Genomic DNA, 21,820 nt, shown 5'->3' with positions numbered 1-21,820 from the left:
AAATTTCCCATATACATAACGTGTTGGGTTAAAAAATAGGAGTATGTATGCAACATTATTCCTCTAGGCGAGTGGTGCCTACTTTTCAAATTTACTGACATATAAACAGGAATCTTGGAAATTCTTTTACTAACTTCTTGTATAGCACCAGATAGTGTAGCAAGAAACACAAAATTATTTTCATCTTGTTTCAAATCCTATTTACAATTCCAGCAGTCGCTGACTGACAGCCTTGTCTTTAACAGAGAAGAAACTGGCAGGCTGCAGGTGGAAATGTTCTGAAGGGTCAACCACCTGGCACGCAGGACGCAGGGGGCAGGGCTGGGCCAGTGTGCTACCAGCAGGACAGCTCTCGGGACAAGGCCTGTTTGTGAGTTCTGAAAACACAAGCGGGATGGCCATGGGGCTGACGAATCAGGGCCCAGTGGGAGGCTGAGGCACCTGCCCTCAACTCAACATGTGGCTACAGAAGCACCGAATCAGAGGCCTCAGGACTCAGCCAGGCAGCAGGCCGGGCAGACCTACCATGTGGAAGACCTGCTGTTACTCAACAGGTGTCCTCTGTGACAGGCATGGCACATCAGCGCTCCTAGCTACAGGTGCTGCCTGGGGCCCACACCTGCCCTGCCAGTCAGCCAGCCCTGTCCCCGCTCGTGGGACAGCCACACCCACTTCTCCAGCTGCCCAGTGGACTGGCACACGGGCCCCACGGACTGTCAAGTCAGGATTTCCCCTTCACAATGACGCATCCTGTGAAACTTAAGTGCCAAAACAGAAAACATGGCATTTTGGGTAATGAACACTATAATTAAAATGTGAGTCCTAAAAAGACCTGTTGTTTTAGCGGGTGTTTCTACATGAAGATAAAAACTCCCTAACAAAGGAATTAATGTATTGCTTTAACAGGCTGCACCCTGAGTTAAGTTTTAAAATTTATGAGTTCTCTGCAGCGTTGTCCTTTAAACAATGGCATTGTCAAACACAACCATGACAAGATTAAAGCACTCCCTGTAGATTAACGGGAAATAACCCGTCCTCCCGTCTCAGCATCATTTGTTCATGCACCGCACTGCGTCTGGTATTTCTGGTCAGCATCAACACCGCAGCCTTGCGGTTAACAGATGCTTGCTCTTGTCGAATGAATTACTTTGTTTCATGCACTGGTGGTCGCAGATGTGTCACTATAGCAACATCATTAATTTCAGATCTTACCGGAAACGTGCACTCCAATCAAACCTAATTATACCACATTGCTTTCTTGTCCACAAGAAGGAAACTATAATGCAATTATTGGGATACTTCACTTCCTACTCTCACGGCAGACAAGCCAGCCAGTGTGATGGGCGTTTATCGGACAGCACTCACCGTCCAGTCACAGGACACTGGCCGCAGCCCTCCTGCCCAGCTCAGGCACTGGGCTCCCCAACCTCCACAATAACTGTAGCCACCGGGAAGCCTGGTGCCCCTGGACCTCGGAGTCCCTGCATGAGGGAGGCGGACAGTAGTGTCCACTTGTGAGAACAGGGAGGGAGGGTGGGACGTGGGATCAAGGCCCTCCTTGCAGGCTCTGCCGGGGCAGGGACAGGAGGGTGGGACGTGGGGTCGAGGCCCTCCTTGCAGGCTCTGCCGGGGCAGGGACAGGAGGGTGGGACATGGGGTCGAGGCCCTCCTTGCAGGCTCTGCCGGGGCAGGGACAGGAGGGTGGGACGTGGGGTCGAGGCCCTCCTTGCAGGCTCTGCCGGGGCAGGGACAGGAGGGTGGGACATGGGGTCGAGGCCCTCCTTGCAGGCTCTGCCAGGGGCAGGGTGGGGAGGAGCGGACACCTGAAAATCTTTTGTGCACACAGTGGTGTACGTGCCTGTGGCCTCCCTCTGCCCTTCCTAGTGGCTGCAGCTTAGCTCCTTCTGTGGGAAGGGGTATTGGTGAGAGGGTCAGGGGTCTGTTTTCTACCCGCCCTAGGGTAGAGCCTCTGTGCCCTGTTAGCCATATCTCCTGGCCTCTGCTCCCATGTCTGTGTTTCACTTCTCCTAAATCGATCACTTAGATAATTAAGTAACTTTCATGTTTTCTTTTCCCAATGAAAACAAAAGTTGGTGTGCAGCCCTGGTTTTGAACAGCCCACTGGTTTTATCTAACATCATCAATGCTAAGTGTTGCCGCATTTCTAGTATCTCTTCTAAAAATTACAGAAATTTAAGAATACAGTTAGAAAGTTTGAAATGCCTTTATATAGAGCTTTACCACTCTGTATTGAATGCCTGTCTCATGACTAGAACAGATACGTCTGTTCTTGGGCTCCCTGGAAACCTGACCTGGCTTGTCTGTGTCTTAGCTGTGCACCCCTCATGTGCCTTGGTGGCGGGACAAAGATCCTACCCGTCCAGGAGGGACAAATGTTATCCTGTCTGTAAGGTCAGCATGACGAGCCTGATCTCAAGCTGGTGCTGTTTCCTGGATGGTCAAGGAGAGACGTGGCCATCGCTGGGTGGTGCCAAGAGCCCCTTGTCATAGCTCCTGCCGCAGCGGCTCAGCTGTCAGCAGGCGTGCACTCAGAGCGGCCCTCTCCCTCACGTGGCGCCGGGTCGTCTGTCTTCCCTTCGACTCATCATGAACCTCAGTTTTTCACTGTAGCTTCATTACTTCCTTTTCCTCAAATATTAAATTGTTTAATCTCCCTATAACTAAGGGCTACTAAACTTTTTCTCCTCTGCATTCTTAATTCTCCACTACTCTACTCTGAAAGACACTTCACCGTCGCTGTTTAGAACCAACAGGGAGGTCAAAGCACGGAACTCTTGGCAGCTTTTTTGTGTGCTATGTCCCAGCTTGCTCACTCTGCTCTCCATATCACGTGTGGGCATGCTTGCACAGACACCTGGTGCACGGCACTCTGATGATGACACCTCCCAGAGTGGCACAGACCTGCTGCCCAGCACGAGCGAGCAGGGGTGCCTGACAGCTCCACAATGACACAGCACACATTTACTCGGAAGACAGGAGTCTATCTCCTTCAGTTAAAAAATCTAGTTAGTCCGTACACATTCTCCTGGCTCTGCTTCAAATCACATACCCATATTACTAACAGCATACAGGATTACACATGGTGCTGTTCTCAGTCCCACCTAGTTCCCTGCTAATGCGCCTGGGAAATCAGTGGATGGTGGCCCAAGAGCCTGGGACTCTGCATCCATGTGAGAGACCCAAACATAGGTCTTGGCTTCTCTCCCTGGCCTGGCCCAGCCCTGGCCACTGCAGCCAGTTGGGGAGTGAATTAGCAGATAGAACATCTCTGCCTGTGTCTTAGCTGCACGGCTTTGTGGCTCCATCTGTGTTCCAGATGTGAGGCCTTGGTTGGTCAGAAGTGTGTGCTCTGGAAGTGCTAGTCCCGTGCTACCCTGCTCTTTCTGCCACTGACAGGCGCCGTGGCTTCCGGGGGCTTCTGTGTTTGAGCTGTTCCTGTGTCTGGCAAAACACAGCTGCCCATGCCATCGTCCGGGAGTGTTTCCCCGTTTGCCTGGTGGTCTTGTGAACAAGGCTGCGTGCTCTCACGTCTGATTCCAAGCGCTGAGTCTTGGCTTCTGGCGACATTTCTAAGTGCCGCCTGGGCTATAGGGCAACGGGGGCGGTTTCTCAGCTCGGGCTTGGGGATCCTAAGGAGGGAGACCAGGTGTCTGTGCAGTTCTTCCCTGTGGGCCCCAGCGGCTGTGTGCTTGGACAGGCGTGGCAGGGAGGGCACCTACTGCCCATTGGCCATCTCTCTGGGAGGCATTTTCCTGCCTGCAAGGGGTGCTGGGAGCCACACTCAGACCTGTTCTTGCCCCTCCCTCTAACAGGTTGAAGATCTTCCCAGAACTGCAGTTCTGGATCTCATGACCACACTTCATTTTCCTTTGCTACTACTCAAGCAGAGTCACTGCTTTAAAGACATTTCCTGCAAGCTACAAATTTGGACAGGGAAGATCATTGGGCAGCCCTGAGTCTACCTTGTGGATCCAGAGGCCCTCGACGCCCATTGCTGCCCTATGTGGGCATGCACCGAGTGGCCCATCTCTGCGTGGTGTCACTCCTGTCCTCATCGAGTCCTGCAGGTTCCCAGGTAACAGACCTGTGCCTCCCCCACCTCAGGCTGCACTGGACGCACTAGCCAGGCCGAGAAAGCTCTTGTTGTATTGGCTTACACCCAACCACGTCATCAGTTTCTTGGAGTTGATTTTTTTTCTTGAAGAGCAAGCCGTATCTGTGTTCCTCATCTTGCTGCACTGGCCAGAGCCTCAGCAGCATGTTACCGCTGGTGCTGTAAGCAGACTGCTCTGTCGCCTCTGTGCCTGTAGTGGAGCTGTTCCGTAATCAACCACACTGCAGGCGCTGGGTGGGCTGCCGTTCCAGCAGACAGTGCCCACACCGGGCTCAGCAGAGCCCAGCGTCCTCACAGCAAAAACAGCTCAAGGACCTGGCACCCTGCTGCCTACTGAATCTCAGGGTCCCAGCTCTGACTGCTGCAGGCAGCTGGAGAGAGAACCGGATGAAAAATTCTCTCCCCATCTTTCCAATAAATAAATACATTTCATTTGGGAATTCTGAAAAGTACCCACATTTAAATGAACTATTTTCTACTGAATCAAGGATGAGTTAACATGCAAAAAGGCTGTGTTTCATGAGAGGAGTGGGCATGTGGGGTTAAGCGTCACCTAGGATCCCCAGATGTGCACTAGAGTGCCAGAGTTCAGGTCCCGACTCCACCCAGGACTCCAGCTTGCTGACGAGGCAGCAGCTGAGCGCTCAAGAACTTGGGTCAGAGGCTGCTGGACCTGTGTGTGCAGATGGAACCATGGACGCAAGACCCAGCTCTGCCTCCCTCTCCTGTCCACCCTCCCTCTCGCTCCCTCTTCTCATTCCCTCCTTCTGTCTCCCTCTCCCCCCTCCTCCCTCTCTCCCCTTCTCCCTCTCTTTTTTTTAAACTGCTGTTTGAACAGAAAAAAATGTTGAATTTTCGACACACCTTTTTTAGTATATTATGCATCTTGTTTCTAATTCAAATAATTCTTGGAATTTTAAGTTGTGACTCAGGGAGGGGCTCTGACTCTTTTTATTACAGCGTTGGATTCAGACTGTTGGCCTTTTATTTAGAATATTACAGACTGACAAAACTTCTTTAATCCAAAAATGAAAAACCACAAGAAGGACAGATAAAACTCGAGGCGTGGAGTGCGGGGGGCGGTAACTACTCTGAAGGCAGGCCCTCTAGGACAATGCGCTGCTCACCCCAGGTCCACACGTTGAACCACAACTGTCTCACTGCAGCTCACACATATTACCCTGTGACACCGAAACGGGCAGGGGCTGCTCCTAGGAGACCACCAGAGGGCTGTCCCAAAGGCAGCCAACATACATCCTGTGACACTGCACATAAACCAGATGTGTCAACCGAAGCATCAAGATCTAGACACCAGCTCAAAGGCAAAGTCTGGACAATTCCCAGAAGGCACTCCTCACTCTGCTGCCACACACACGTACCAGGAACAGGCACATGGTGTGTCTCTGCCATGGTTCATTGGTGAATTCCGCCTGTGGGTTCCTCGAGGACGCAGAGCATGGTCATACCTGTTTTGTCTGTCAGTAAGTACACCAGGCGCCCCAGCTCCTCGGGAATGGTGCTGGTCCGAACGACAGTACCAGGAATGTTCTCGTCTCTCATGATCATCCATCCGTACGCTGCTTTGCCCATGTCCAAGTTCACACGCAAACTGCCAAGTAGAACCCATCAGGCATTAGTGATCATGGCTTCACAGGAGGCAAACCAACCCTGAGGTACAGACTCCGGTCCTAGGCTGTCCCTGCACAGGGTCGACACCACAGATGGAAAGGGAAGAGGGACTCACGTAGTGACCCCTGAAGGACACTGGCCCAGGAGTCCCAGGATCCCGGGTGGAATCCCCACTGCAAACAAATGGGGACATGGACTCACTGAATGACTACAAATCAAAGGCCTTCTACCTTTTAGGTTCTAAACAAGGAAATGCCAGAATAGGTATGATGCAGTCAATGCAAGAGCATTTGCTACCTGGCTCTGACTTCCACCTTCAATGCTGCTATTGACGGCCGTGTGGGCAGACTGCACTGTGCTGCCTGGCATGGACCCACTCTGCTGTAATCCTGGCTATCACACTCCCATCTCAGGCTGACTCTCCCCAAGTGACCACATCACAACATCCACCAAATGGCTCCACAGTGGGGCGTGGGAGCTGTCCACAGAAAGTCCTCCAGATGCCCCTTGGCAGTCTGTGGGCAATGGCCATGCGGTCAGGGCTGAGTGATCCCGTGCCTCAGCTTGCCGGTGCACACTTAGTGCACTTGAGTCGTAGACCATGAATATGGAGGCCAAGGAGGAGTGCTGCCGGAGCAACACTCAGCTCAGCTGCCCTGTGGGTGGCTGTTTATACTGTAGGCCAGGGGAGCACACCGAGCAGTGTGCTGGCACTACTGGCAGGACACAGCATCCTGCAGAAGCACGGTGGCCAATAACTGTGTACCTTGGTGGAGAAGAGGCAGCGTGTGGAGGTGCAGAAGAGGCTCACGATGCACCAGGGATGGCCATGACCGCCCCTGGACAGTGAGCCAACCAGAACCCAGGGGAGGAGTGGCAGTTTCACAGGACTCTGACAGTGAGTGAGAAATGTGCAGTGGAGACACAGGACTCATGGCTGAAGTGAACACGGATGAGGGCTGGCAGGATGCCCTGGCCAGCTGGCTGGTGCACAGCCTGTCCAGTGCAGGGGGCAGGGGTGAGTGCCCCTGATAAAGCTTGCTCTAGCCATGTGCCTAGGGAACAGGAGGCTTCGAGAGTGCTGGGCAGAGGGTCACTCTCTGAAGCTTCTTGCCAGCACTCCGCTCAGGCCGCTCAGGATGAGCCAACGCCTTTCGAGCTGTCTGCAGCAGCAGGAGCTGGTGAAGCTGAGCACAGGGCTCAGTCTCTGGGTGGCCAAGGTGAGCACAACTTGGGGGACATGCGGCATAGTGATGATGACATGGGCTCCGTGGAAGAACTCCTGGCCTTGAGCCCTGGTTGGCTGCCCCAGCACCCTGCCAGCACAAAGCCTGTGAGATGGCGGTGCCGGCTGCAGGACGTGGCTTCCTGTACCATGGGCACTGAGTATGGGCTGTCCTGGCTCTGCGGATGTCTGGGAGCAAGCCAGCAGCTGGATTCATGTTCTTTCTTTCTTTGCCTTTCACATAAGTATTTCTTTTAAAGATTTACTTTAAATCTATTGTAAAGGTAGATTTTTTTAAAAAAGATTTATTTTTATTAGAAAGGCGGATATACAGAGAGGAGAGACAGAGAGGAAGATCTTCCGTCCGATGATTCACTCCCCAAGTGAGCGCAACGGCCGATGCTATGCCAGTCCGAAGCCAGGAGACTCTTCTGGGTCTCCCACGTGGGTGCGGGGTCCCAAAGCTTTGGGCCGTCCTCGGCTGCTTTCCAGGGCCACAAGCAGGGAGCTGGAAGGGAAGTGGGGCTACGGGATAGAACCGGTGCCCATATGGGATCCTGGGCATGAAAGGCAAGACCTTAACCACTTGCGCCACCGCGCCGGGCCCGTAAAGGTAGATTTTTTACAGAGGATAGATAGCTCTTCTATCTGTGAGTTGACTCTCCAAATGGCCACAAAGGCCAGAGCTGACAGATTCCGCAGTCAGGAGCCAGACGTTCTTCTGGGTCTCCCACATAGGTGCAGGGTCCCAAGGACTTGAGCCATCTTCTGCTGCTTTCCCAGGCTATGAGCATGGTGCTGGATGGCAGGTGTAGCAGCTGGGACATGAACCAGTGCCCATACTGGATGGATGCCAGAACTTTCAGGTGGAGGATCAGACAACTGAGTCATCTCGCTGGCCCCCAAAGATAAACATTTTAAAAAGTAAAATTATTGGCCCCAGTGTGTAGCTCAATTGGCTAATCCTCCACCTACAATAGCCAGGAACCCATAAGAGCCCCAGTTAGTATCCCGGCTGCTTCACTTGCATTTAACTACCTGCTTTTGTGGCCTGGGAAAGCAGTGAGCATGGCCCAGAGCGTTGGGACCCGTACCTGCTTGGGAGACCCATAGGAAGCTCCTGGATTGGCTCGGCTCCAGCTATTGTGGTCACTTGGGAAGTAAACCAGCAGATGGAAGATCTTTCTGACTCTCTTTCTCTCTGTAAATCTACCTTTTCACTAAGAATAAAGAAATCTTAAAAAAAAAAAAGTAAAATTAGCATAGAATGCAAGTTTATGCTACTGAGGCAGTGACAAAATAAAAGGGCCCTGTGGTTCTTGCACAGTTCACCGCTGCCTGTGACGCGGCTCTTCCACCCGAGGGGCAGGCAGGCTTCCCCCCCAGGGAGTGTGTTCCCAGGGCACAAACAGGCACCCCTGAGATGGAGAAGAGCCTCATTCACCTGCACCAAGACCTGAGCGTGTGTGGGAGGACTGCAGCTCAGGGCTCAAGAGGAGAGATTTGGGGAAGTGGAGGTGGTGGGGGCTCCCAAGGCCCTGCCCCAAGGGGCGGTCAGGGCAGGGATGTCCTCTAGCCATCTGCTTGGACACATCCATTGAAGCGGGGACAGTCACAGTGATTCTGGTGCTTACAGGACATGTGGCACCTGAGGACACTCACTGAGATCAAGCTAGGGAAAGAGGAGCCGTGATGTTGCCAGCCGCCTCTGTACGTACTGGCCACATGCCGTACCCAAAATGGCGCCGGCCAGAGAAGCCACATCTTGGTGTTTGGTGGAGAGTCACGTAGATTTCGCAGTACTGCGCAGGCGCCTAGCGCATGCGCAGTGAGCTGCGGCGCGGCAGGCACGTAAACACTGGGACTGACGAATCCAGTCGCCCAGGACCCTGCGTAATCATGACGCCGACCTATCATCGACGGAGGCGGGGCCAGACAGCACATAAGAGCAGAAAGCCTGCCGGTGTCGGAGCCCCTTTTCCTCCTCATCTTGCTGTGCACAATAAATTTTACCGCAGAAGACTTCACTCGCATCTGCGTCTTATTGCTGGGCGGTAAGACACGTGGGCGCGACACCGTGAGTCCCTGAGCAGCAGCCCTGCAGACTGCCAGCTGAAGGCCACGGGAGGCGCACGGGCCTGCGGGGGCACACACTCATTAGTCAGAAAAGAGGAAGTGGGCTGTGGGCTACTCCCCTTTGAAAGGCAATGTAACTAACAGCAGTGACTCAAAATATCCTATTCTATTTAGAGGAATTTTTTATAAAACAGCTGAAGCTCTTAAATCTGAAGTCCCAGGCCTGGGGCGATAGCTAGCAGCTCAAGTTCTCATCATGAACGCCAGGATCCCATAAAGGCACCAATTCTAATCCCAGCAGCCCCGCTTCCCATCTAGCTCCCTGCTTGTGGCATGGGAAAGTGTAGAGAACAGCCCAAGGCCTTGGGACCCTGCACCTGCATGGGAGACCTGGAAGAGCTCCTGGCTCCTGGCTTCGCATTGGCTCAGCTCCAGCTGTTGTGGTCACTTGGGGAGTGAATCTTCAGACAGACAGAAGATCTTCCTCTCTGTCTCCTCTTCTGTGTATATCTGCTTTTCCAATCAAAATAAATAAATCTTAGAGAAAAAAACAAACCCTGAAGTCCCTTGAGAGCATCAGGACAGGAGGGCAGAGGGAACTTCCCTCCTGGTCACGGCCTTGCAAATGCCCCAGGAACTCCAAACACCAGAACACAGCTTTAGGAGTACTGCGCAAAAAGAACCTTTCCTTGAACTCTCCACCCAGGCTCCCGCCTGAGGTCATGTGCCTGGAGGAAGCCTGTGCACTCAGCAGGGCCCGCAGGAAGCCGCACTCTCCAGGCTTCCAGAGGCCTCCTGCGTTGGTCTGTCCTTGGTGGTGCTGCCTGTTCCAGCTGCAACCACAAGACAGCTCCTTGCAGCAGTGATCCGCACTTTCTGGCACGGAGCCTTCGGGGATTCTGTTTTCTCAAATGTTTTTTGGCCATTTGTATTTTTTCTTTTAAAAACTGTCTCCTCACATCCCTTGCCCATTTCTTCACAGGATCACCGAGTTTCCTAAATTGCCTGCATCGTCTGGATTCTGGCACACACGTGCACCTTTCTGCAGCAGACGCCAGCGCGGTGCTGCCTCTGTGGTTGATGGCGGACTTTGGCCATCACTAGACCAGCCTGCTGCATGTGCATGGCGGGCTATCAGGCAACAAGGGGAGGCTGGGACAGTGGGGAAGCAGAGGGCCAGACACAGCCAGGCACCAGCAGCAGGTCCCAGGCCTTCCAGCCCAGTGGGGCGAGCACACACACATCATGGGCTCTGCCTGGAAAGCAACTCCGTGAACAGCCAGCAGGCGTCAGCCGACATGGCGCAGAACCTGCCATGCTCGCCTCAGCCTCCCCTCTTTCACAGCACCCACCTCTGCCATACAATGTGTGTAACCCAGGCTGCTGGAGGGCGCGAGAGGCAGCATGAGAGCTGAGGTGGCATCGTTCTAGCCAGCACACCTCTCCAAGCAGGCAGAGAGCCTGACTCACACAGGAGTGTGCAGGGGTGCACACATGTGTACTCCACCTTTGTAAGTCTATGGAGAACGGAAATTCATCGAGACAGCTCTCAGGGTGTTTACCCTGTTAGCGGAACGCATTTTCTGTATTTTACTACATGCAGTCATTTAAATGTAAAACTTAGTTCCAGTTCAGAAATGTTGATACGCTGTAACTAGATGCTCCGGCCGAAGGGATCAGGGAGGAGAGAGGAGCTGCTGCTATTAAAGCTTCACTGGACGGAGAGAAGGGACCCCATCGGGCACAGAAGCGACAGGCTTTACTGACAAGCTCAACACAGACAACGCCGCTGTCTGACAGCTCCTGCCAGCCAAAGTCAGGAAGGCGCTGCCCTGGCCTCGAGCAGGAAGAAGGTGCTGCTTTGGCCTCGCACACTCCAACAGGAGCCTCGGCCCTGGCGGGTGTCTCAGAACCGAGAAATGTGGAGGGCAACGAGACATCTGCAGGCATTCCCAGGGGAAGCTTGTGGGCGGAGATGGGGGCACAGCACCAGGCGTGGCCACATCTTGGGCACTCACCCTCCACCTCCCCCAGGGCTTCAGCATATATGGCACAGCCCCCTGGCCTCTCTGACCCCATGCCCCCTTCCCCTCTTTGGCCATGTATTCATCCTGCGCTGACACATCTCCATTCCTCTCCCCCAGCCAGAAAGCAGGCTGAGCGCCAGGCCGTGGCAGCGACATCTGCTCGGCTCCCAGCCATTCCTGGACCAGTGCACGTGTGTCCCTGCGTTACACCCAAGTAAGAAGCACAGCAACGGGCTGGACAGAGGAAGCATTGCACTTTTCAACTTGTGTCTAAGTGGGTTGCTATCAAAGCTGCTCCCTGCCGAGGAAGACATGCAAGCGGGAAAGGGTGTTGGGAGCCCTGTGTTGCTTTGGGGAGGGCCAAGGGTTCTGCTGCAGACACCCAGCAGATTCACCCAAGACCGCAGACTGCATGAAAGCAAGTGCTTTAAAGTCCTTGTGTCATTTGAGGAAGCTAAAAACTTCCCAAAGTAAAGTTTCTAAGGAATCACAGTAGCAACAGAAATAAGGAAGAAAAGAAAAAGAAAGCAATTAAAACATAAAAGAGAAAAATAAGATGACATTAATATATGCAATATGCAAATTATTAGCCATAATGGGTAAAATAGACTTGCAGTGGGATTTTTAGAATAAAAAACATGTAGCTGATGTTGTTTATAGAGACCTTCCAGATGTGAATGTATCTCACAGGACAGCACCGAGTACACAAGCCAGAACTACGAGGACAGCACGGGCTGCAGAGAAATCCGCCAGCACGGTGCCAGGCTCCACTGAGCTCACCCGGTAACTAAAATTAGGGACAGTAAGCAGATGAATAATAGTAACATTTATAATAATAAAACCAATACAATGGGCTCATATACAACAATTCACTCAAGATGACAGACATTTTAAGCATTCAGGAAAATTCATAACTTGATAACTGTATCAATCTACAAAACAAATACAAAACAGTATGAGGCTCCAGAACATGCTCCAGGGATCCCCAAATGCTTCCTATGGTGTAGCTCTGAGAAACTGCTACCCACAGTGGGTTTGAGGCCAGAGCAAATCTCCCCTACCTCCTCCCCCTGCTGCTGTCCTTCCCCTCCCAGCATCCCCTGCTGCTGTCCTTCCCCTCCCAGCATCCCCTGCTGCTGTCCTTCCCCTCCCAGCATCCCCTGCTGCTGTTCTTTCTCTCCCAGCATCCTCTGCTGCTGCGCTCCTGTGCAGAGCAGCCTACCATAGCAAGTCTATTGCTACTTCACTCCATTCTGTTACAAAAAGTGGCCACTGTGGACTCATACTTCACACTAAGTGCTGTTTTTAAAAATATAATTTCTGTAAACACTCTAAAATAGACTAACATTTATATTATAACCATCATCTTTAAAGAGACACCTGATACTATTTACATCCCTTCTCCAGTCATATGGGTTAGCATCTTCAAAAATTATTTCTATGTCAAGAATGCCTTAGCAGCATTTTACCAAAACTGACAGGTGTATTGACTGCTCTTTCAAATGCTTCAACAGTGGCACACAGATCCAAGCATGTAGGCAGCAGCAAGCAACCTAAGCCCCGTGTCACACTGAAATCTCATCAAGAAGCACCTATTCCCCACCCACAGGTCCCTCAAGGGCAGGGCTCCAGAACTCCAGATGATTCTAGCCACACTGTGAGGCTGTGTCTCCGAGAAGGGCTCCTCAGGACTCAGGAAGCCTCCCAGCCCTTCCTTCCTGAGAAAGACAAATGTCAATAAAAGCACGTCCAATGAAGTCAGACATTTAATTCTTTAAACCTACCTTATGGGAATGATGTAGGAAAAGAGGAGAAGGAACCGGAAGAGATTGCGGTACCAAGGGCCCACGAACCCTTGCAGGGCCACCATGACGACGGACAGGGCAATCAGAGCCAAGAACAGCGCCTTCGTCAGCTGATTGAGTTCAAGGTCCAGCAAGCCAACCTGCAAGAGAGCAGAAAGGAGCTCATACAGTTAGGTGCTGCGGATGCATGGCGAGCAACCCCGCACAAAACAGACCCCTCCACGCTTCTCCAGGGCTCGCTGCAAGACACAGACTGCACTGCTGCAGCGCACGGTGCTTGCGGGGGCTATGCTGTCCCTCACCAAGGACAGGGGTCCTGTCCCTTGCTGGCCCACATAGCGCTAGCCCCAGGGGTGCTCTCTCTCTCTTTTATTAAAGATTCATTTATTATTGGAAAGTCAGATATACACAGAGCAAGAAAGTCAGAGAGGAAGATCTGTCTGTTGATTCACTTCCTAAGTGACCATAATGGCTAGAGCAGAGTTGATCTGAAACCAGGAGCCTGGAGCCTCCTCTGGGTCTCCCACACGGGTGCAGGGTCCCAAGGCTTTGGGATGCCCTTGACTGCTTTCCCAGGCCACAGGCAGAGAGCTGGATGGGAAGCAGGGCTGCCAGGATTAGAACCAGCATCCATATGGGATCCTGGTGCACTCAAGGCAAGGACAATAGCTGCTAGGCTACCATGCCGGGCCCACAAAGGGCTCTCCTAAAGAACCTCTTTTGAATATGACAGGGGAGATGGAGCAGCAACTTGGTGACCAGTCTTTTACTTGCATAGACCGAACCCTGCAGCCCACCCGGTCAGATGCAAGATGTTCACATCCACTCCACACATAACCAGGGACCCAGTGTGAGAGGAAGTGACGTCACTCCACACCATAACCTGGGACCCAATGTGAGAGGAAGTGACATCACTCCACACCATAACCTGGGTCCCAGAGTGAGAGGAAGTGACATCACTCCACACCATAACCTGGGACCCAATGTGAGAGGAAGTGATATCACTCCACACCATAACCTGGGTCCCAGAGTGAGAGGAAGTGACATCACTCCACACCATCTCCCAGGTGAACCATCCTCCACTGCTTTTCCCTGGGCAGAAGCAGCGAGATGGATGGGAAATGGAGCAGCTGGGAGATGAACTGGCACCCCTATGAGAACCGTGTGCTTACAAGGTGAGGATTTAGCCGCTGAGTCGCCGCACTGAGCACCGTCAGCACTCTGAGGAACAAACATGCTAGCAGAAACTGCAGGAAAAGGCAGGCTGTGAGGGCTCCTGTGCTCCCACAGAACCTATGATGACATACCGTGAACTCACAAGGCCACGGGCAAGCCCAGCCTGAGCCCAACCCCAGCAACACCACAGGCAGAGAGAGTTCCCACGCATGCAACAACCAGCACCACAGGACGCACAGGATGAAACCATCAGTGACACCACAGTCACGGGACTGAGCCCTGCCTCGAGGGGGAGACAGCACGCAGCAGGGCAGCCCCAGCGGGGTGGCAGGCCAGCAATGCACACTGCCAAGAAGCACTGTTCGCTTTCTGTGGGTATATCCACCCTGCTGGCCCGAGCACTGGGCCGGCTGTCAGCCTTCCGCTCACATGTGTCTTCTCTCACTCGAGGCTTGTGCTACCTGCTGCCAAGTAGCATCCCAGCCCAGGCTCAGGCCCAGGCCCAGGCCGCCAAGCAGCCACACTCACGGGCTCTGAGCTTCCCCAGGCTGCTCCTGCGCTGGGAGGGGCCACCCAGGCCCAGGGCACTGATTTATCGGCTCCATTCCGAACGCAGGCCAAGGAGCACAACTCTCATGCAATTTCCCCTACCCCAACTACTACACAGTTTATGCTTGAATTATTGAGAAAAATAGCTTTTTGGATTAAAATGAAGAAAAATTAAGCCAGGGAAGTAGAGCATGTTTCAAAGCCTGGATCCTCCGGCTGTGACAAAGGCGGGCTAAGTTTCAGGCCTCACTGGGGATCAGATGGAGTCATTATTCATTCAGTCAGAGAGAAAAGGCTCAATTACCTCAACCTAAAGATGCTATCAATGAATGCAAAGTGCATATTTTACTCTATTCAGCCAAATCCCATTACAAAGTGAAAGGAATGATTTAATCTGGCCTTCCAGAGTTGGTCTTTTTTTGTAATAAAATAAAGCATCACTGTCTTGCAAAATGCACCCACCACCTCACACTGTCCCCTGCACCACTGCAGCAGACTGACCGCCAGGACACTTTGGAAGGAACACACAGTTTCCTCTGACAAAGTCACTCACACAGGGTGGATGCGGAGGACGCGCACAAGCTGCCAGCCCAGCGCAGGCACCGTGCTGCAGCGCTCCTGCCCCCGGGCCAGGACATACAACAGCTTTGAAGCCGACTGAGTGCCACTGCCCCCACTATCGTAAGACAGCAGCAGGGCCGAGGCCAGGGCAACTGCTGGACACCGGTCTGCTGCTGGCGGCTGCCCGCCTGTGTGTGGTGCTGACAAAGCACAGTGCTGGGGCGGGGGCCGGAGGGAGCTCAGCAGCTTCAGTCTGCAAGGAAAGGATGGTCCCAGTGTCTGCCAAGGGGCCCTTGTTGTACTCGGGCTCCCCGCGACACCCCTGAGACTCGGCCAAGTTACCAACAAGCAGATCCCAGTGTCAATGTCTTCCTTCTTTAAGGAATTTTGCAAACACCTGGACAGACCAACACCTTCTGCTATGATTGCAATACCTTTTCATGTACAAAATGCTGTTAATCAAATAAAGTAATTATGACTGTATAAGAAAGGTGAATTTGCAGGCTAGGAGGTAATTTTCAAGATTTACTGTAATTTCCTATGTTAGTAAAGCAAATTTTCTTCTACTTGTCATAATATTTGAATCAACTGTGATAACAAAATTAAATACGCGACTGGAAATTTTAATCTCCAAGGGAAAATTCGTAGCTAATATCTAAGGCAAGCACGGGGGCTGCGAGGCCTGTGCTGGGGTAATGAACACAATAATTGCCTGTATAATCTAAAATGCTACTAATGGCAACGATCACAAATCCATTAGCTCCTCTTTAATTTATGTACCAAGTTTTAAATAGCTAATGGTTCTCGGTAAAATAATGGTTTACACCAACACCAGAGGGCGAGTACGGTGTGCTGTTTAATCAGGAGATCTCTCAGGTGATTCTCTTCCAAGGGACTGCGTGGGCAAATCAGAACGAGACGTCAGCTCCGGAGGCTAGCACCGTTTCAATCCATCTCAAAGTTCAAGCTCCCACCACACCACAGGCTTCCTAAGCAGCCAGAGTGGAACTAAAGTCTCATGCTATAGAACCACAGAGCCTCCCGTGCGTGCAGGAGCGCGGCACAGGCCGTCAAGCACTGCCGTCACTGGTGACGTGAGCACTCAAACCACCTGAGCCTGCTCACTACACAGCCACGTTCCAGAGCAGCAGAATGATGAAATTCAAGATTTCACAGCACCTGCAGCTCTCCGATCACTGTTTCAACCATCCAGTGCCTTCCCCGTGAATACAGCGCAGTTCGAAAGTAGAAAGCTCAGCCCACCACGACCAGCAAGCCTAGGCACAAGCACACTTCCACGCAAGAGAGACTCCATGAGGTAAAACTGCCCACAGCGCTGCGGGTGTCCAGCGGCCAGGAGTCCGCTGCACAGCCATGTGCCCACAGCGCTGCGGGTGTCCAGCGGCCAGGAGTCCGCTGCACAGCCATCTGCCCACAGCGCTGCGGGTGTCCAGCGGCCAGGAGTCCACTGCACAGCCATCTGCCCACAGCGCTGCGGGCGTCCAGCGGCCAGGAGTCCGCTGCACAGCCATCTGCCCACAGCGCTGCGGGCGTCCAGCGGCCAGGAGTCCGCTGCACAGCCATCTGCCCACAGCGCTGTGGGCGTCCAGCGGCCAGGAGTCCACTGCACAGCCATCTGCCCACAGCGCTGTGGGCATCCAGCGGCCAGGAGTCCACTGCACAGCCTCTTCACCATTCGGAATGTCAACTGTCAGCCTGAGCTGGGACAGGGCTAAGCACCAACCTTCAATCACATGAAATTTTAATCAGTTCAATTAACTTTTATTAAATCTCAGAAAGAGAGCACACCTTGTAAGTTTCTTTGAAGCAAATCAGCCCTATCTTTCCGACTTCTAACACAAGCTTGAGAAATTGGAGAAACAGCAATTCTCAAACCGAGTCCATGAAACTCACACACTCAATCTGAACCCTGAGTCATAGCGGCAGCACTCCCCAGGCGGCACGAGCCTTCCTTGCTAGTCACCTTGGGACGGTCTGTCACACAGCGCAGCAGTGCAGAGCTCTCACTGCCCGCTGCCCAGCAGGCTGGACAATCAGCAGGGTTCCAAGGGCTCAAAGTGAGCAGAGCATAACAACTTCTAACGTTACAACGCTTCGCCTCGGGTCTTAAAGATCACAACCTATATTTACACAGCAGACCTTCTAAGAGCCTATGTAAAAGAATATTTTGTAACCTACATTTTTACCTACCAACATACTCTGCTTGACCAGTTACAGTGAGCTCAAGCTTCCTTCCTGTAATTACACAGAAGGCTCTTCCTTGACTATTCAACATTTAAAACAAATCAGGGTCATAGCGTTTCCTGTATAAGTGAAACATGTAAGATATTGTACACAAGGAAGTAAAGCCACTCCCAGTGCCGGCACCTGAGACACAACCAGGAGACAAGGGGGTGTGTCCCCCCCCGCAGATGAGGGTTAGGGTTAGGGTTAGGGTTGTCCTCCTAGGCTCCCTGCCTATCCCCTGGGAAGTGGCATTCACAGCTGGCTCTTAGACGCTCCAGCTCCCTACAGTGAGGCCGTGACTGACACCGGGGCCTTTGGTATATGATCAGCATAACAAAAGCCAGCCAAGAGGAAAGCAACAGTGTAGCTTAAAAACAAATGGCAAGTTAAACTTTTTATTTGTAATCATTATAAAATGCTCCAAATATCCTTAGCTTTTGACACATTTAAAACCTAATAAGCACTTGCAAGCAATCTAGAAACTGTTTTGAAATGTAAGCTTTCCTCTGTACACAGCCCACACTGAGACCCAGGCTGAGGACAAAGTCACACCTGGAAGTTACTAGGGGTACTCTCTGCCCTTCATCCACAGTAACCTCCTCAGTGCACTGGGGACCAGGGACACGAGGCTGTCCTGTGTGGGCCACGGGCTTGGCCAGCAGGGGGAGCTCAAGGCTGACGTGTGTGCAGGCCCAGCTCAGCACCAGATCCCTGCCGCACTCCAGACCAAGCTGCCCTATGGGGCCCTTGTCCTGGGCGGCAGAGGGGAGGGCCCCTGGGCCAGCAACCTCCAGCTGGTAGGTAACCACACCCTGGCGTTAAGGCGAGGGGCTTCCAGGGGGAGGCTGGAGCACTGCGACAGTGGCTGGCCCCAGGTCCTCAGACCCAGTGTGCTCAGCTGAGGTCCAGAACAACACAGGAAGCTACCATCTGCCCAGACGACCCAGAGCAACAGAAGCAGCTGACACCGGGGACCTCGACATTCAACGTCCCACATCACTCAGGTGAGGTTCTTGGTTGTCCATGTCTGAGCAGACACTCACTTCATTCTGTTGATTTTACATTGACAGACAGCTCTGCCTGCTCTCTTGGCCTGACTACACCACAAGGCCTGTGAATTAGGACAGGGCATGCTTGGGCCATGCCAGGCCCTGCTACCGCCATGGCCTGGGGGGAGGGGCCCTGGCCAGGAGCACTGCTGACAGAGGGTCCCGTATCAGTATCCGAGTCCTGCAGTACATCACCAGACACTAGGTGTGAGGCGCAATCACATAACATTGACGTTAAAATTTCTGTTGACAGCATCTGTCAAGTCCAGTCCCGAGGACTAACAGGACCAAACAACAGCATTTCCGATTGCTGACCTGAGGTACCAGCATATTTGGAACAACAATGAAAATGACAACCAGGAGTCGGGGTAAGTCTGCTTAGAGGTGAGGGTCATGGAATCTCCCAGCACAACCCTTGCTGAGCCAGGCTTCCTGCTGTGGATCCTAGCTCCGTCCACCACTGCCAAGCCCGAGGTCCAAGAATGTCCTCCATCCAGGGGGATCACACCACAGGCAGATCTTGGACAGCTCTGGGCTTGCTAAGAATCACGGCTCCGCCCACAGCCTCTGTCGGTGCTCTGGCCTCTTAGGGCTCTGGCTGCCTGGCGGCAAGCTCTGGAATCTTGGGAGTCTTGAATGACTGCCTAGGGACATCCATGGACAAGGCCACAGTACGTGTAGGTGAGGAATGAATCCTGAGGGACACCCAATGACAGGGCCAGTGCGTACTTGTAGGTCAGCGACGGGACTGAGACCTGGTGCTTGGAGGGGAGAGACTGGGTGATCTGTATGGGTCAGACTCATACAGCAGCCCACATGGAAATCTGGAGTTGCGCTTGTTAGTATGGAACTACTGCTGACCACCACACGCCAGTCCATGCAAAAGCTAGGGCTGGGGGCCTGTCTAGCAGGACTAAATACCAGTAGCTGACTGAGTATAAGAACAGGAGATGGGTCACATTAGGTAGGGCCATGACACTAACCAGCAAGGTCCACGGGTAGATTCTGAGGCAGATAATGTGGGCCCAACCCTGTGGAAATACAAGTCCTGTGAGTTAGCTCAACATTTGGAGTGGAGATGGGCTGAGCTAGGTGTGACCACAGAACCTGCCAAAACTCCTGTGTACAGCGACTGAAAATAGTCTGGGCAGGTCCAGGCTGCAGCACCTGCAAGTGCATCCTAAAACAGGGTGTGGGCGGGCCAGACTGCAACATTCACCAGCGCATACAAGGCTAAGATGGAGGGGCAGCCTATGCCAGGCAAGGGACTAGCACCCACTGGCATACGTGAGATCTGAGTCTAGGAGTGGGCCAAGTAGGGGAACTTCGGAAACTCCCCTAGTGAGTCAAAGCTCCCACTGGCGAGCAAGTGGTCCAGGTCTGGGAGTCAGGCAGGCTGGGCAATGTTGGCTAATGTGTGGGTTAGCTTTTGAAGAGGGCGAACTGGGCAGGGCCAAACAAACCTTAGCTCACCGACAAGTGCAGAAAATAGGCTGGAGTGCAGGTCATGCTGGACTAAGCTGTCACACCTACCAGTTTGCATGGGCCAGAAATGGGAACGGGCTGAGCAGGGCCAAGTTGCAGCACCTACAAGTGACAGCTGGGACGAGGGAAGGGGGGCAGGCAGGGTCAGGCCAGGCAATGGCATTAAAGGTTAAAGGCCAAGGCAGGTGAGGTGGTGTGCCAAGCTGGGTCAGAGCAACCACTGGCACGCCCAAGATCTGTGGTTGAGAACAGATCTAGTTGGGGAGAAAAGGGTACAGCCTGGCTGGGTTGTGGTTTCCACTGGTGAGTGCTAAGGCCAGAATGGGGGCTGCTGTCTAGTCTGGGCATGGCTGCTGTGTTCCTCAGCACAATGGGGCTGTGTCTGGCGTGTATAAGACTGGGCTAGACACTAGCACCCACTGGTGCTTGTGAGAACCAGGGTAGGTATAAGATGAGCTAGGCCAGGTCTCTGTCCCTGCTGAGCCAGGCGTGAGCTGTGTCTGGGTGTGGACCAGGCTTGGCTGGGCTGTAACACCCAACAGTAAAAACCAGAAAGGGTGAAGGCCAGTCAGGACAGGACACTGTTGTGGCTAGGACAGAAGGTGGACGAAGTAGGGCCGGTCCATGAACCCACCGGTGTGTGTGTGAGATCTGGCACCGAGAGAGGTTCTGATGGAGGAGCTTGGCAACACTTCTGTGGCGACACAGTTCCTGCAGGTAAGCAAAAGAACCATGACAGAGAGCAGCCCGAACCAGGCCAGGGAATGGTACCCACAAGCAAACATTTGGCTCACGTCGGGGCAAACCAGGCCCACAAGCAAAACTGAGAGCCAGAACAGAGTGTGGGTCGGGCCAGGACTGGGGGCTGGCTGGGCTGCGCTGCGCTGAACCCCCGACCAGCGTGAGTTGAAACTGGGGGTGGGCCAGGCCCAGCCAGGCTTGAGCACCCACTAGCAAATGCCGAGGTGAGGCGGGCCATGCCAGACTGGACCACAGCACCCAACCAGCACACAGGAGACCCAGGTTGGGATGGGAAGAATCCAGTAGTGGGAGTTGCACGGGGCTCCCCTGCTGAGTCACTACTCCCACTGGTGAGTGTGGGTTGGGATGGGGGCTGATCAGGCCAGGCAAGGCTACAACACCTGTTGGCCTCATGTGAGCTGGATCAGGGGAAAGTCGGGTTGGGTTGACTGTTTATACTGGTGTATGCATAAGCCAGAATGGATGTGGATTGGTTGAGCTTTGCCGCAGCATCAGCTGGCATCAGCTGGAACAGCGGGCAAATTCTGTCAAGTTAAACTACAGAAACAGCTGGAGAGTGCAAGATCCGGGAGCGGGAGCAGTAAGGGAAACAGTGGGGACCTCCCTTTTGGGTTGCCACTCTGACTGGTGAGCATGAAAACTAGGACGGGGGCAGGTGTGGCTAGACCGAATGGCACCCACCAGCACGTGTATGGGCTGGATAGTGGGGCTGGTTGGGTTGAACTATGTTCCAATACTCTTTGCCATGTATGAGAGCTCAATGATATGTGGGTCAGACTGGAGCAGTCTGCTGTAAATACTGGCAAGCATGGGAACCAGGGCGGGGTGGCTCTGGTGAGGGTTATTGTGGGTTGCCCCAACTAGGGTGCAGCTCCCACCAGTGTCTGTGAATTCCAAGTGTGTGGTGGGTGGGATCAGACTTGGCTGCAACACCCACTGTTTTGCGTAGAGGACAGTGCTGGAAACAGAACTGACCCAGTAACTGCAGCCACCAGCGAACTTGAAAGCTGACTGGTGCAACAGACTGCTGGATCCTGCATTGGCAAGCACACACAACAATCAGGTCTGCGGTCACCTCAGATGAGGTTTCTTTG

The 21,820-nt window shown here is 53.1% G+C and overlaps 1 protein-coding gene across 4 annotated transcripts in view; it reads right to left on the bottom strand.

The window, feature by feature from the left end:
* ATP9B (ATPase phospholipid transporting 9B (putative)) overlaps positions 1 to 21,820 on the bottom strand; it is a 164,007-nt gene that overhangs the window by 36,964 nt on the left and 105,223 nt on the right. For all 4 annotated transcript variants that reach the window (XM_040985149.1, XM_040985150.1, XM_040985151.1 and 1 more), the window contains 2 exons: positions 12,877 to 13,037; positions 5,602 to 5,744 (listed from right to left, as the gene is read on the bottom strand). In XM_040985149.1, coding sequence (XP_040841083.1) covers positions 5,602 to 5,744; positions 12,877 to 13,037 — 304 coding nt within the window. The remainder of the gene's footprint in view (positions 1 to 5,601; positions 5,745 to 12,876; positions 13,038 to 21,820) is intronic.

Source organism: Ochotona curzoniae, unplaced genomic scaffold (genome assembly GCF_017591425.1).
Source record: "Ochotona curzoniae isolate NIBS_2020 unplaced genomic scaffold, NIBS_Ocur_1.0 contig_43, whole genome shotgun sequence".
Taxonomy (NCBI): Eukaryota; Metazoa; Chordata; class Mammalia; order Lagomorpha; family Ochotonidae; genus Ochotona; species Ochotona curzoniae.
Note: the sequence above shows the minus strand (reverse complement) of the source record. Positions and strands in the feature narration are given on the sequence as shown.